This window comes from Sitophilus oryzae, unplaced genomic scaffold (assembly GCF_002938485.1).
Source record: "Sitophilus oryzae breed Bouriz unplaced genomic scaffold, Soryzae_2.0 scaffold_1516_pilon_pilon, whole genome shotgun sequence".
NCBI lineage: Eukaryota > Metazoa > Arthropoda > Insecta > Coleoptera > Curculionidae > Sitophilus > Sitophilus oryzae.
In genome coordinates this window covers 206,551-221,626 of record NW_022146188.1, presented here as the reverse complement: position 1 = coordinate 221,626, position 15,076 = coordinate 206,551, and the positions used below count along the sequence as shown (strand labels likewise).

General features: G+C 30.5%; 1 protein-coding gene and 1 long non-coding RNA gene across 2 annotated transcripts; one reads left to right on the top strand and one right to left on the bottom strand.

Annotated features, from left to right (window-relative positions):
• Positions 1–4,386: 4,386 nt before the first annotated feature.
• On the bottom strand, positions 4,387–9,729 carry LOC115878526 (vacuolar protein sorting-associated protein 37B). Its single transcript, XM_030895049.1, has 3 exons — positions 9,363–9,729; positions 9,011–9,188; positions 4,387–5,729 (listed from the first exon to the last, which is right to left on the bottom strand). Exons 1-3 carry the CDS (start codon positions 9,492–9,494, stop codon positions 5,353–5,355), a joined length of 687 nt encoding a protein of 228 aa, XP_030750909.1. The 5' UTR covers positions 9,495–9,729; the 3' UTR covers positions 4,387–5,352.
• A 3,909-nt stretch (positions 9,730–13,638) lies between these two features.
• Positions 13,639–14,756, top strand: LOC115878533. The gene is made up of 2 exons (XR_004049546.1): positions 13,639–13,900; positions 14,567–14,756. It is a non-coding gene; the product is annotated as an uncharacterized LOC115878533 (long non-coding RNA).
• The last annotated feature ends 320 nt before the right edge of the window (positions 14,757–15,076 follow it).

The window sequence follows — 15,076 nt, the reverse complement described above, 5'->3', positions numbered from 1 at the left end:
GAGTGTAATTGATCGGTTGGATTTTTCGATTTTATAAAGATATGATCTATGCAAGTTTTTGATTCGGGTCGTGTAATATCATTTACTGCAGATAAGAAACCATTTTCAACTAAAGAGTTTTTGTACTCTTCTACAGTGTTTTCGTTATTAAGAAGGTCTATGTTAATATCTCCTATCAACATGCAGTGATTATTCTTTCTAAATCGATTTTTATTTCGCTCTAAATAATCTCCTAGATTTTGATTAAAATTATCGATGTTAGTTGAAGGCGACCTATATAATCCCAGTACATTAAAATTTTATTTTTTTTGTTTTATTAGTAAGTTAATTATTTTTATGTTATCCAGAGAGTCAATATTAAATTCATATTGTAAATTGTCTTTAACGTAGATGACAGTACCGTCGTGGCTGCTAACTTTCCCGTCATTGTAGATGAACTTATAGCCAGGGTTATTCAACAATGAGGTATCATCCAGCACAAAGGTCTCAGTTAATATAATAATTTCAAAATTATTTTTTAAGGCTGTCAAATATACTTGTAATTCAGTGATATGTTCTTCAAGACTCCTTATATTTGTGTGGTAAACTGAAAATATTGAACTGTTTTTGTCTAAGAAGCTAGTGTATTCATTAAAGTTTTTAATTATTGTGCTCTTAACTTTGTCACTTCTAAAATCCCTTAAGTAATTATTCATCACAAAAAAAAATCTCAATCTCAAGAGAAGACTTATCTATAATAAATAATAATATAATTAATTCTTGTAAATTTCGTGAAAACTATAATTATTCGGAATAAAAAGAAAAGAAAATGTACCTAATTACTCCTTTTTCGAAAATGTTCTTCCACTTCTAAGAGTCTTATTTAGATTATGTTCTTCTGGTTTTTTTGGAAACTCTTCTGATTTTCTTTTATTCTGTGCAGGGGGATTTGTCCTGTGACGATCCTCCTCCCAAGTGATATAAGTTATTTTATGATTGTTACAGAATCGAAATAATATAACCAAAAGTACATTTACAGCCCACCAAATGCACCAAAGTAACAGTTTTACTGTCTCAATATTTGACTTACAAGCTATTAACACACTTCCTCCGGTAGACAAGCACAACTGGTTCAATCTCCTGTCTGATCCATAGTCTATATAGGTAACAGGAAATAGTTCCGTAGACTGTATTTCAGGCTTAAGTCACGTTTCAGTCAAGACAATTATATCGAATGCACTTTCCCATACTGAAGCATAAAACTGAACTATTTTTGCATTAAGTCTGCGCACATTTGGTACGCCAGCAATAAATTACTGATCAGCTGAATACCGGCACTGTTGGGCGATGTTAGTTTGAAGCTTCATTAACAATCTTAGGAACACCTCCAACATACTTGATTCTACTAGTACTGTCCCCTTCATCTCGAAGTTTCTGCAGTTCACCCTTCAATGACTTAAGATCTGCCAACTGCCGAGGTGTTTTATCGAAACTGATAAATATTCCTTTATAATTTGAATCTTGTTTTAGCTTACTAGCGTTTTTAATAAAAGTTCTAACTTGATCCTCATTAGCCAATTGCACCTTAATCAGTCGATCTCGTTGCTCATTATACCTTCCAAGTCTGACAGGAACAATCTCGCTAGTATCTATTCCATTGTTAACCGTTTTAAGAATTTCCTGAACAGTTCTTTTATCTGCCTCCTTCCTGCTAGTTACGTTCAAATCTTGATCCACTTCTTTAACCCCATGCATTATGCATTATTGCTATGCTCTAAATTAGCTTTTCTTCTATTACGTTCGCTAATTTCTTGAATAATATCCTCAAATGATATGTTGGATGGTGTTTTGGATTGCTCGACGGAAACTGCCTTAAGTGACCTAACTTCTTCCTGCAGTTGAATAACTAAACTTTTCAATTCTTTTAGATCACATTTTAATTTGCGACAGTTTTGGCAAGACCAATCATAGCCGTTATTAGCATTAATGATACGTACTTCACTATTGCTAATATCCACACAGGTATTCTTGAATACTTTGTTACAAACGGAGCAAGTAATTATAAATTGCTTCTCAAATGCTGCGTTACAACAAGTACATGTAACTCGATTCGATGGCATTCCGTGTCAGCGTTATTTTTAACGTCTAGGAACGTTAAAACTCTTCAAAGTAAAAACTCACTAATAGCGGACTATTCACGTGACAATAAAAAAAGAGTATGATAAACAATAAGTCACCAGCAGACTGTTTCCAGCAAAAAAACATAGAATTCCGAAGTTTTTCTCATCAAAAAAACGTGCACTAAGTAAACTGTATCTTGTTAAATAACACACGCGAGAAAAAAGCTGCAAAAATGAACAATTTTAATCCGAAAAACGACAAGAAACCGGAGCAGCACACTATCGTGTGTACACAGTAGAACGACCAGAACTGAACTTCCAAGATTTATTTTATTTATTTTAAAATACCGAAAAGGAGTTGAATTTTAGTGTTTTCTTTAAAATGAATCCTACCCGTATAATCTAAGCGTATAACCACGCGATATAGTAAACTCAAGCCTATATAGATTAATTTCTTTGTTATAAAGATGTCGCGATAAAGACTTCATATATAAAGCATATTTAAAGAATACTCAAATATTTCCTTTACAGACATGTTCTGTATTTAATCTTTATAGCAACCATAAAGCACTGCCTGTATATGTTCTCCTATAGAGAATAGATGAATGATATTTATAACGCAAATAAAGAATCTATATAGCTATCAATAACGCATAAATACAGATTCTATACAGTTTTTCGATGACAATATTCACTATTACGAAAACTTTACTTATCCTTTATTAACTCTATACAAATTTGTATAGTTATACATAGTAAATATGTGCTGATCCTTTACAATTTCATTTATTTTATATATCTATAATGATATTCCACTGGTGCATCATTTCTGGGGTTATAATAATTTTAATATGCCAGATACAAATGTGCGTCTCCGTGTTTCTTCAACATTCTACTCATTCTACTATAATATAATTGAAGAAAAATCTAAAACTTGAAATCTGTTTATTTTCCACAAGTTGAGTTATTGAAGGGCAGGTCATACCTAATATATCTAAACAATAGAAGACTTCCGCGGGGAATTATAATAACGGTACTGATGGTCACATGGTCACATTGGGGTAAGAAGGGGCAAGATGAAATTTTCCCATGAACATCCTTGATGAAGTTACAAGACTTGATGAAAGTTTTAAAACTGATGAAAACAGTAGTGTACACGAATTTGTAAGTAAAAATATAATAAAAGAGTAATCAAATTTTCAGTAATTTTACTTAAATCGCCCCAATATAAATCTTATCTAACCTATAGGTTTGATAGGCGTACTTTACAAAATATGTATTAAAATATATCTAGAAAATTTTTCTTTGGTTTTTAAAAGTGTTACCTGAATTAAAAAAGTTATGTTTAAGTAAACTAACTTAAACATATCATTTGTAGTATTTTATGCCTTTAGAATATTTATATTAATATTTGGAATATATACAATACTACAAAGGATATGTTTAAGAATTTACTTCAACATAACTTTTCTAATTCAGGTAACAAGAAAAACTTTCTATAGGATATATATTTTAATACATATACGATAATTTTCGTACGATAACGAATCGACAATTAACTTTATTCAATCTAAATCCAGAATGTATAGTGGCGGTAAAGTATCAATACAGGCCAACTTTATTCAGTATAGGCTAGACTGTATTCAAACACGTATCGTCGCTGTACCAAAAGAATAAAAGCTGCCTTTATCGACTAAAGATTTTAATATAGGCTCGATAGAGGTTCTATACTGTTTGGTTATACGGGTATTTATAACGTTATTCTTTCTATACTTGAAACTCCTTTTCTAAGACAAAATTAAACTGAAAAAAGACATAAATATTAAGGAGTCAAAAATTTTCGCAATATTTAACGATAAGAGGCAAGGTAGACAATAGGTATTTAAAGACTTTTCAAATATTTTTGCGTACCAAATCTATTAGGTAACCAAACCAAACCATTAAAAAAAGGATAACGCGTCGCTGAATAATACTTCATAGGTGAGAAAATGTATTTGTATTTAAACAAAATTATTAACGTCATCGTAGCCTCACCTTCCTATATACTCACACTCACGAGCTGCCATTGATTAAGACTGTTAAAATCCGCCTGAAAACGTACGACATGTGGGGACTCCTCTCCGCCGTACGATACGCTACACCGCTAAATTCTACGCGTCCAGTTATGTTGGTCCACGGCTTAAAGGATATGTATGTATAAATACTTCTAACCCTCAATATAAACACATAAATACAAATAATCTAATACACAATCTTGAATATATAAAAAGTAAAAAGAGATATGAAATATGGCTTTTCGTATATGTTTTAATAATTTTTTTCCCTCACATCTACAAATAAACAAGTAACATTTTTAACGAAACATCGAATAACAGTATAACAAATATAAAATATTCTTCATAAATTTAGCAATTTATGTAGCTCTATAATGTTTTATGAGGTAAAGGAATACATTGGAAAACATTGGCCTCCAAAATCATACAATGCATATCAATAAAAAATGAAGTGTTGTTAAATTAAGAAAAATGTTAAAACATAAAATTATGTTCAAAATCAATTATTTCCTTAACTGAATTTCTAAACCAGTTACCAAAATCTAGATAAGACTTATGGTGGGTTCATACCTCGAATATTAGTCCTAACCTTACCCTTAACATTAAGCATAATTTTAAGAACTTAAGGAAATGCCGTTCGTACTTCTCCTACTTGTTTTAAGTACAGGTGCGGGCCCTGCGTAGCCTTAAGAATATTCTAGTAAGCGCTTGCGCTCATAAGAAACATATCTTTTGACCTAATCAAACTTCAAAAATATTTTTAGCATTTCGAATACTAGAGACTAATTTTTACATTAATAATTTTTAGACCAAAAAATGAATAGTTTATTAACATTTATAAACCGTCAAATTCAACAAGTAAAATATTATTTTGAAAATTCTTAAAACCCTTGGTTCTGATCTTGCACAATTCAATTTTGAATTAGCACTAACCCTAGGAATATAAAATATCCCATATTTCTTAGGACCCTTTAGGGCAGGGCTAATGTTAAGGTTGCATTAACATTGATTCATATTCTTGGGATTAAGACAATATTAGTGTTAAGATTAGTATTAAGTTAGGGTTAAGATCAGAAGCATGAACCCACCATACTGGCGAGGTCCTAAATAATTATTAGTACATATTATTAGTTAATATATTTAAAACTAAGGCCCTTACAAAGTTACAGATATACAAAAATATTAATCTTTTAATCTATCTAAAAATTTTGAAAATAATTAATTTCTGATGGCATGGGCATATTCAGTGGACCAGTTGGATATGGCACAGAACTTGGACTTGATGTAGGGATTCCAGGAAAATAACCTGGATTAATATTAACAGGAGGTGCATTAATATAAGAAGGTAGAAGTGAAAGGTCACCAAGTTGTAGAATCTTTGAAAGTTTATCTGCTTTGACAAGTCTTGTATGCATCAGTTTTCTCTTCACTGCAAACTGTTCTAAAAACTCATCAATTTCAATCTCACCATTTAGAAATTTTTGTGCGCATGAATCAGACTCTTCTTCCATTTCACTTGCAGCAGTTTGTAGTAAAGCCAGAGCTGTTTCTAAAGAAATGTCACCTCCTTTTTGTTCTAAAAAAATGTTTGATAATGTTTATTTTTCATAGTTTTAACAAAATACGACAAACAAGTTTATAAAATTTAACTGTTTAAACTTCTACATATACCATTGTTTCAAATATACGGATCTGGGCAGTTTATCTGCGGGGTCTGAATTTTAATGCATTTGACGAAGATAAATATAAATATGCTTGACAGAGACACAAAATAAAAAGCGGCATACAATGTTGCCGGTTCTTGTGTAGGCAGGGATATGTGTGGATAGGTAACAAACTTCGTATTTTTATCCCTCCGACTTAAAAGATCGCCATAGCGATTCACTTCTAGTCATGTAGGTATACGCCGACCCAAGACCCTTCTCTTATCAACCTATTATATGTATATGCTACGGTTAAAGTCCGATGTCCGGTTAATGTCGACATTAACAGGTTAATGTTAGGTTATGTTTTTGGTTGTTTTGTTGTGTGATATTCTCGATATAATAGATAAAAACATTTATTTTTTATCTCGATATAATAGAAAAATTTTGAGATATGGAAGTAGTTTTGAAAAATATTATAATATACAGGATGTTCCGTTTAAAATAATAAAGATGCTACCACTATTAGTATGAAACGGCAATACTGTAATGCTGAAAATAATTTAGACAGATGGAGCAAAGCCTTTATACAAAAATCGGTTCTCCTTAAAACTCTAACGTGCCATGGCCGTAAATCACCCTGTATATTATTATCTTATCCTTAAATAAATTAGTAATAAAATAAATTATTTTAAAAACTTTCATGCATACTACTGAAATGAAGATAATATATCTAAGCTAAATATAATCTATTACAGCTGTAGTAAAATGAGAATTAATTGTGAAAAAAAAAGTTCCAACTCTAGATGAAAGATTTTTCGTAAACGCCTATGGGTCCGTTCGACTTTACGGACACAAGAATTTTAAAAAAACAAAAATTGTCCTGAAAAATAAGTGTTTTAGTAGGTAATTTAAGCCAAAAAAATTTGCGGATTATCCAGTAAATTTTAAAATATTAGATGAAAGATTTTTCGTAAACGCCTATGGGTCCGTTCGACTCTACGGACACAAGAATTTAAAAAAAAAATTGTCCTGAAAAATAAGTGTTTTAGTAGATAATTTAAGCCAAAAAAAATTGCGGATTATCCAGTAAATTTTAAAATATTGAAATAAAATGATGGTACTATTTGATGCTGCGGAGGATTTTGACAGATGGCACAAACATATGATGACATTAACCTGTGCGACGTTGCCGCTATTTTACGCCAATTTTTCACGTGCCGGTCGCAGGAGGAACGGCTCCTACGGTGGCGCTATCACGGTGAAAACAAATGAATTATTTTAAAATCTCTGTTTAAAATCAAATCATTGAAAGCACTCAGATTCGTATTAAAATATAAAAAAACACAGCTTAGCCCCCCTCACCATAGAAAACCTAACCAAAGCAACCCAAATCCTAACCAATCTAATAATATTTTTGCAAAATCACAGTTAATTATTAAAATTTAAAAACCACAGCTTAACACCCTCCGCAAAGAAAAGCTAACCAAAGCAACTCAAATGCTAACCAATCTAATAATATTTTTGCAAAATCACAGTTAATTATTAAAATATAAAAACCACAGCTTAACACCCTCTGCAAAGAAAAGCTAACCAAAGCAATTCAAATGCCCAGCAATCTAATAATATTTTTGCAAAATCACAGTTAATTATTAAAATATAAAAACCACAGCTTAACACCATCCACAAAGAAACGCTAACCAAAGCAACCCAAATCCTAACCAATCTAATAATATTTTTGCAAAATCACAGTTAATTATTAAAATATAAAAACCACAGCTTAACACCCTCCACAAAGAAAAGCTAACCAAAAATTCAAAACCACAAGACCCCTAAAAGAATATTTAACATAACCTCACTTCAGTAGAAAATTATATAAAATAATTATATTGACAACGTCGCAAATAGCATGCGAAGGCCGTCGATCAACTGTCAATTAGTGATGGGAATAATCAAATTATTTTCACCATCGAATAATTAGTAATAATTCATATTTCACAATCGAATTAATAATTTGAATTATTTAGTAGTATTATAAATTTAACTTAAAAATAAATTCATCCCAGAGTCCCAGCTAGTGCTCGTCTAGGGGCTATTTTAAACAAATTCTGAACCATTGCCATACCTATATTCTATCACTGAATAAAAAATAAAAAAAAAATTCTTTATTCAATGTATTCTATTAACTGTGCCGAAGCCGTTTAATAAATTAAACCATAATTTAAAGTTTTAAATTTAAAAGAGCGGAGTTTATGATTGTTTCAATTCCTATTGAAAAGCTCATATCTAAAATAAAAGCTTCTTCTAAAACGATATAAGTATGTCCTTGTTTACGTGCGGTTCGTATTTCTTTTTATTTTATCAGTTGCAATCAATAATTATTTAGATAAAAGAAGAAAATTAATTTTAGTGTTCGGCAGGTGTTCGGTGAAATTTGGGTGAGATGGAAATGAACCAAATAATAGTAGTATTCTTTCGTTCTGAATGAAATGAAAATTTTCACTTGAAACTGATTTATTCCTACGTGGTATAGGAAATAACAATGATTTCTGGATTTTTCTATATCGGATTGTTCCTTTCTTTGTCGATTCCCTTTATAAATCAGTTTAAGTGAAAATTTTCAGTTTGTTCAGAACGAAAGAATACTACTAATAGTACTATACGACTATACTAATTACTAATATTCGTATTCGTCCATAAGTGGTTATGTTTTATGTTCATTTGTAATTCAGTTACCACAGATATAATATAAAATACTACTAATTTTTATCTCGATTATATCGAAAAAGATAATTCGAATTAGTTAATTTTAATTTACTATCGAATTAGTCGTATTATTTACGAATTTTCCCAACACTACTGTCAATCAAAAAGTCAATGGTTGCTAGCGCGGAATATTGTAAATACATGTACTTTCTTAATTTTTATGCTTACAAAGAGGTTTTCTTGAATTTTTGTGGTTAAACTAGGTTGATCCATATCTATATAATGTAACAAAGTGCTAATATTGGATGTTTCTACCTAATCTGTATGGAAAATTTAAGGTTTTTAGTGTCCGTAATATCGACTGGAACCCATTAACCTATCAATATCACTGTCTTACAAACAAGTTAAAGTCCAGACTACACTTTTAGACGGTGTCGATCAGTATACCTAATGATAAAATAGGCAATGAAAAATGATAAGAGGCTAATATAAAATATGTTAAGCTTACTTAATTCCTGAGATTTTTCTTCTATAATGTTTGTAATTTTTTCAATGTCATCGTATAAATTTTTCAATTTCTCTCGACCTTCTACTAACTCTGGTTCCTTTGATAAATTAAACTCTGCCATTGACTTATTTTGTGCTATTAAATTTTCCTTTTCTACTTCTAGTTCCTTCACATATGACTGAAAAAATTAGTTTAAAGTTTTAAAAAAATTAACAACAAACTTTCTTAAAGAATGACTTCGTTTTGCCAGTACTGTGTTTTTATAATTGAAAATTATTCAAAATACATTAAATAGCAATTGTCGAAAATTCGTCTTTAAAAAGGCTTTAATTATTAAGCACCATGTTTCTACCTGATCTAAACTTAATAAAATCTCCTCAAATTTTTCGTCATTATTAATGATTTGATCTAAGTCATCATTGGATAAATCTTCCAACTGCTCAACAGCTCGTTTCGCATCAAACTGTAAAACTGCGATCGACATTTTATAACTTACACCTATAACTATCTCTGCTATGAGGGACACAGAGGTAGAACCGTAGAACAATACAAATCGTACAAAATTACAGAGAAAACAGGGAGAGAGAAAATTTATACTTCCAAGGTTCTTCCCAATGACGTTCTTCCACTTTCCAGAGATTAGAGCTGATGTTGACAGCGACAGCCAGTTTTGCAGTATATAAACAAATAATAACCTTGAGATCAATTATTCAAATTAGTAATGTGTTCGAAATAACTTGCTAGTTCAAACGAACTATTCAGTAAAAAACATGAAACAAAAAGGGTATACCCAAGGATATATAGAATAAGGATATTCGACTGGCCCAAGGATATATAGAATAAGGATATTCGACTGGCCCAAAAAAAACGTGCCGTATTTTGTCGAGGAAGACGATTTCGTCACGACCAATGGGCGTCGAGTATTTGAAATTGAAAACATATAAATTGACGGTAACTAGAGGTGGGCCAGTCTGCGATTTTTGTGGAGCTGCTACGCTCTGCGACTGCTCCAATAAAAGCACTGTGACAAGTAGCAGCGATTTTTCGGAGCAATTAACCTATAAATTAAAAATGTAGTTTTATAGGTTAATTGCTCCGAAAAATCGCACTCGGTGTTCGGCACCGTTCGTTGCATTTACTAAAAAAGTACAGGACTATAGGTGTGATTATGATAGGCAACATCATCGTTTAGTTTTATTTATTTATATCGTATGATCGAAAAAAAGTCGCGTCAGCGATAGCTATGAAATGAAGATTGCTGGCATTTTATATGTAAAATTTATGGGGAATGTTATCGATTGTCATTTCCAAGCCAACTGGACGCCGTTTTTTATTTCGATCAGTAGTGGCGATTTTAACGTCTGTGCAATCGGGGTAAGTCACCGACGGGCCCCAAGCCTCCCGGGCCCTTGCGAACAAGATTCGAACTTTTCCGAACTACGGGCCCCTAGAGCTCTTAAAATCGCGGCTGTACGGTACTATACTGATGTCTTAGTTTGATAGATGTTGCTATATTTTTTTAGTCTATTCAGAAGAATTTGAGTGTTTCTAAGTACCAAGCACTTTGCTATAAATATCTTAAAGAGTCTGTTCATTTTCACAGAGTGGTGGCCCATGGTAAAAACTTAATGTTATATTCAATTCAAAGTCGAAACTGTCAAAAAAATCTTTATTAGTGACCGGTTTCGGCTATTTAGCCATCATCAGACCTTAAAAATAGATATAAATAATAAAACTTATATGAATGTATAAGATCAAATAAAAGATTTAGGATATACAACAAAACACAGATACAAAATTAACTAACAAATAAACATACTAACAAGTTAAAAATTACCTTTGTCAAAAACATCTGTTTGTGATTAATATATAATACATAAATATCTTATTTAGATTCATGAAAGAAAAAGCGAACGCTGCTACGTTTCCCGTTCCCAAACTCCCAACAGCTCCAGTACACAGAATATACTCAATATACTATGCTCCAGTCGACTGCGACCTGCGACGACTGTGACTGGAACAGTCTGACCGGGCGACGGGGCTAGGAGCATTTTCAGAATTTACACTATTGCCTGCTATTGCTCCTATTGCTACTCACGAGCGCAGATGTCCTAAACTTGTAAACTGCTCCGAAATGTCACTGCGATTTTCTTGGAACTGGAGCAGTCACATACTGCGACGTTGGTGGAGCTGTGACAAAGTAGCGGACTGCGATTTCACAACCCACCTCTAACGGTAACCTATGTTATTTGATTCATTTCACTGACAAATGTGATGAGATTGTTATTGTAATTTATAGGAGGTGGCTTTATCCTGACGAAAGTTCAAACTGTCGAAACTTTCGTGTAGTATCGGGGGTGGTCGTGCGGAGCCGACTGTAAACCGCCTAAACTCCTCCTCCTTTCTTCGTTTCGGATATGCCTAGGCCGAAACAGAATAAAAACGTGTTCTTCTTTCAAATTTTTGGGCAAATAGACAAAAATTTGACGTTTATCCCTAGATCATATATATAGAAATACATTTTTAAGATATTTGTATATAAATTATATATGATCTAGAGATTTATCATGTGACCAGCAGATTTTATTCAAATATTAAATTAATTTTTAATAGCAATATGTAATAAATAGCACAGATAACACATAATCATGTATAATAATTATGTGTTATCTGTGTAAATAGTTAATATCTTTTATGGGTAATTACCCTTTTATGTAAATATTTTTTAACAATGAATAATTTTGAATGTAACATTGATTTTTTATTTAGTGCTGGTTGATTATTTATGATGTTTTCATAATGTTTTCCGTCAAAAGAAATTAATATTTTTGAATTAGTTTTCAGCAGAGGGCTTTAGTAACAAATTCGAACCTTAGCAGACCTTAGTAACTGTTTTCTTTTTGCCAAAAAGGTAGATATTTTTTTATGTTAGAAGTTATAACTTAATTGGGCATTGGGCACATCAAAATAAACATGTGAATATCTTGACTTGGTGTTTGTTGTCTATTTTAAGTGGTACTGAATTTATTAAAATAAACGTTGTTTCTCTACATTTCTGTTTTATTTCAATAACAAAATACTGGTCCTACACCAGTGTAATAACAAAGACATCTAAATTTTAGCCGAACACACGCCGACCATTTTATAATCTGATTTGGTCGATCTATGATAGAATTGCAGGAATTGTATCACCTTCAAACGAAATCAGCTAAGAAGTATTTAAAATAATAAGACAAAACCTTAGAGGGAAAAAATAAAAGGCAAGCCCGATTTCTAAAAGAATTTAATATATTCCAAAAAAAATATTTTAACGCCACATGATGTAACACAAAAAGTAGGCAAACATCACTTATAAAAAAAACATTAGAAATTTATACAGTATCCTTTAAGCTAGGCTCACGTTTTTCTGCAGAAATAAGTATTTCAATTCAACACATTCACTATCACAATAACTACACTAACTATATCAACTGGTTAAGCTCCGCATTATGAATATTCTTCACCCGGTCCTATTTTCAAAGTGAAATAATGTAATTTTGATCCTGATTTATAAACAATATTATTTCAATGAAACTTTTGCTTTTAATTTTCCTGTCATGCTGGTAATTGCTTTGGATTTGTATTAACATTTTCAGGGTTAGAGTTCAGTATAGTTTGATGTTGAAACCCTTTCTAACACAATCTCAGCTTCAGGTTTACATACTATTCATACGCTGTAGATTTTTGACCTAAAAGAATCACTAAATATAGAAAAACTATAGGGAAAATAACAAAATCTTGCTTTAAAATATTTGAAACACGCCTCTTATTTCCTTTTAATTTCTGGAAATTTGTAAGAATTCATGGTGAACACTACTAATAATTTCCGTGTTTCTTACATCTTTGAAAACTCCACTGAGCAGTCTGGGCTAGCATTTAACATCAATATCAAAACTAGGAGCTTCTATTTTCTATGTTATTCACAAGTTAAATTTTTGGTTTGTACCTATTCCGCATTTCTAGGCTTTCAGGTTCTAATTTTGCAAGATAACTTTACATTTTAAAGTCTTTTAAGTGTATTTCCACAAAAACAAATTGCGTTGACTTTTGTTTACAATTTAAAATACAAATAGCGAGGGGAGGAGCCGAGATTCGATAACTTCCAATCGGGACCATTCGGTTTACCGTTCGCTTGCGTTCGGGTTTTCGATAACTTGGGCTTTCGAGAGTTTATGGTTCTCCCATTTATAGATCCAAAATCCAAACGTTTTTTGAATAAATAATTTATTTTAAAGTTATTTCCTAGAGGTTTGGTTTGGCCTTCTGTATTCTGGTATTTGTCTACTAATAAATAATATCTTATTTTGTATTTCGATGTATGGAAATCCGCAAGTTTTGTATCTGAAGCCGCAAAGAAATTTCGCTCTATAGTGAGAAAATGTTATATCTTTTTAGACGCGTAGAATAACAAAATTTCTTATTTCAGATGTTCTAAATGTGAGTGCTTAATGTCAAAATTAAAATATATACTTGAAATATTTCAAGTTATACCCTTTGCCCTTTGGAAGTAAACAAATATTGAAGAAAGTGTTGTGCCTTCACAGAATTTAAATTGGCATTAGGAATAGATTTTGATTTAGTAATGATATTGCTCATAGAAATTGATAATATACTATTTTATATTCACTCGTTCAAGTGCTGATCTATTTTTAAATTGAATATTTATGTAAGTATTATGTATAACACGATATAAATAATTTAAGGACATAAGAAATTAAAATTTCAAGTGCCAATATTGATTATTTTTCCAGTTTTATTCAAATATATTGAAATTAATATGGAAACAAAAGTTCATAAATATTAGTTTGAAAAGCCATGTCAGAAGAGTAGGATTAAAGACAAAGTATTAAGGTAACATATATTTGCATAAAGTTTTAATAACACTGACAATTTTATTTGTTTATGTTTATTAATTAAAATTTAGTTGCAATTTATTTCATATTCTAATATTTTTGATTATTATATAATAATATATTTGATATTTTTGAGAAAATTTTACTTAGATACATACCTGAATATTATGCTGCTTTTTTATTTTAAAGTGTGCCGACTGTGCTGTTATTTTTATACTAGTAATATTGTATACTGTAGGTATCGTATTCATATATAGTTATATATATATATATATATATATATATATATATATATATATATATATATATATATATATATATATATATATATATATATATATATATATATATATATATATATATATATATATATATATATATATATATATATATATATATATATATATATATATATATATATATATAATATATATATCAGTAGTATAGATACTTACTTTCTTTCTATGCGTACTTATATCCTTTATAGTCTTTCTAAGTGCATATAATACTACTTTTTTAAGAGAAGGCAGTTTTTAATAATCTATTGTTAATTCCCCTAATTCTGTGTCCCCTGGTTCTGCTATACAACAATTATATATTTTTTTATCATTACTGATTTTAAAAGTTTCTTTTCAAAGAATTTGACCATATATTTTTTTTTCAGAGTAATTGGGCTGTTCCTGAACAATATTGAATATAAATATTCAAAAATATGATAAACTGCATATCCTACTAAGTAGATCAATACCAAAATTCCATTAGAGAAATAAGTTAAAATTATGTTTTACTTGTATAATTTTCTTGCTATTTGTCCACCATTATTTGTGACTTAGAAATTAAATAGTCAAAAAGAATTTAGTACCAGTTTTTATTTCCCAAAAAAAATAATTGTTAAATAATTACATATTGCTTAAGATACAGTATATTATATTGTGTTTATAGTTGATAATTCTAGTTCTTAGTTGTTTATAGTTGATAATTAACAATATTTCTGATGTTAGATATTATATTAGATAAAAAATTTAATTACCAACAGCTACCTACCTATGTAGCTGCAGATTATTATATTGTGTAGTAGGTACTGTATAATTCTTTAGTTCAAGAAACAAATATCAGTACAAGTATATAACCAAAAAAATGTTGATGCAAATTCTTTGTATAACATACGTACCCC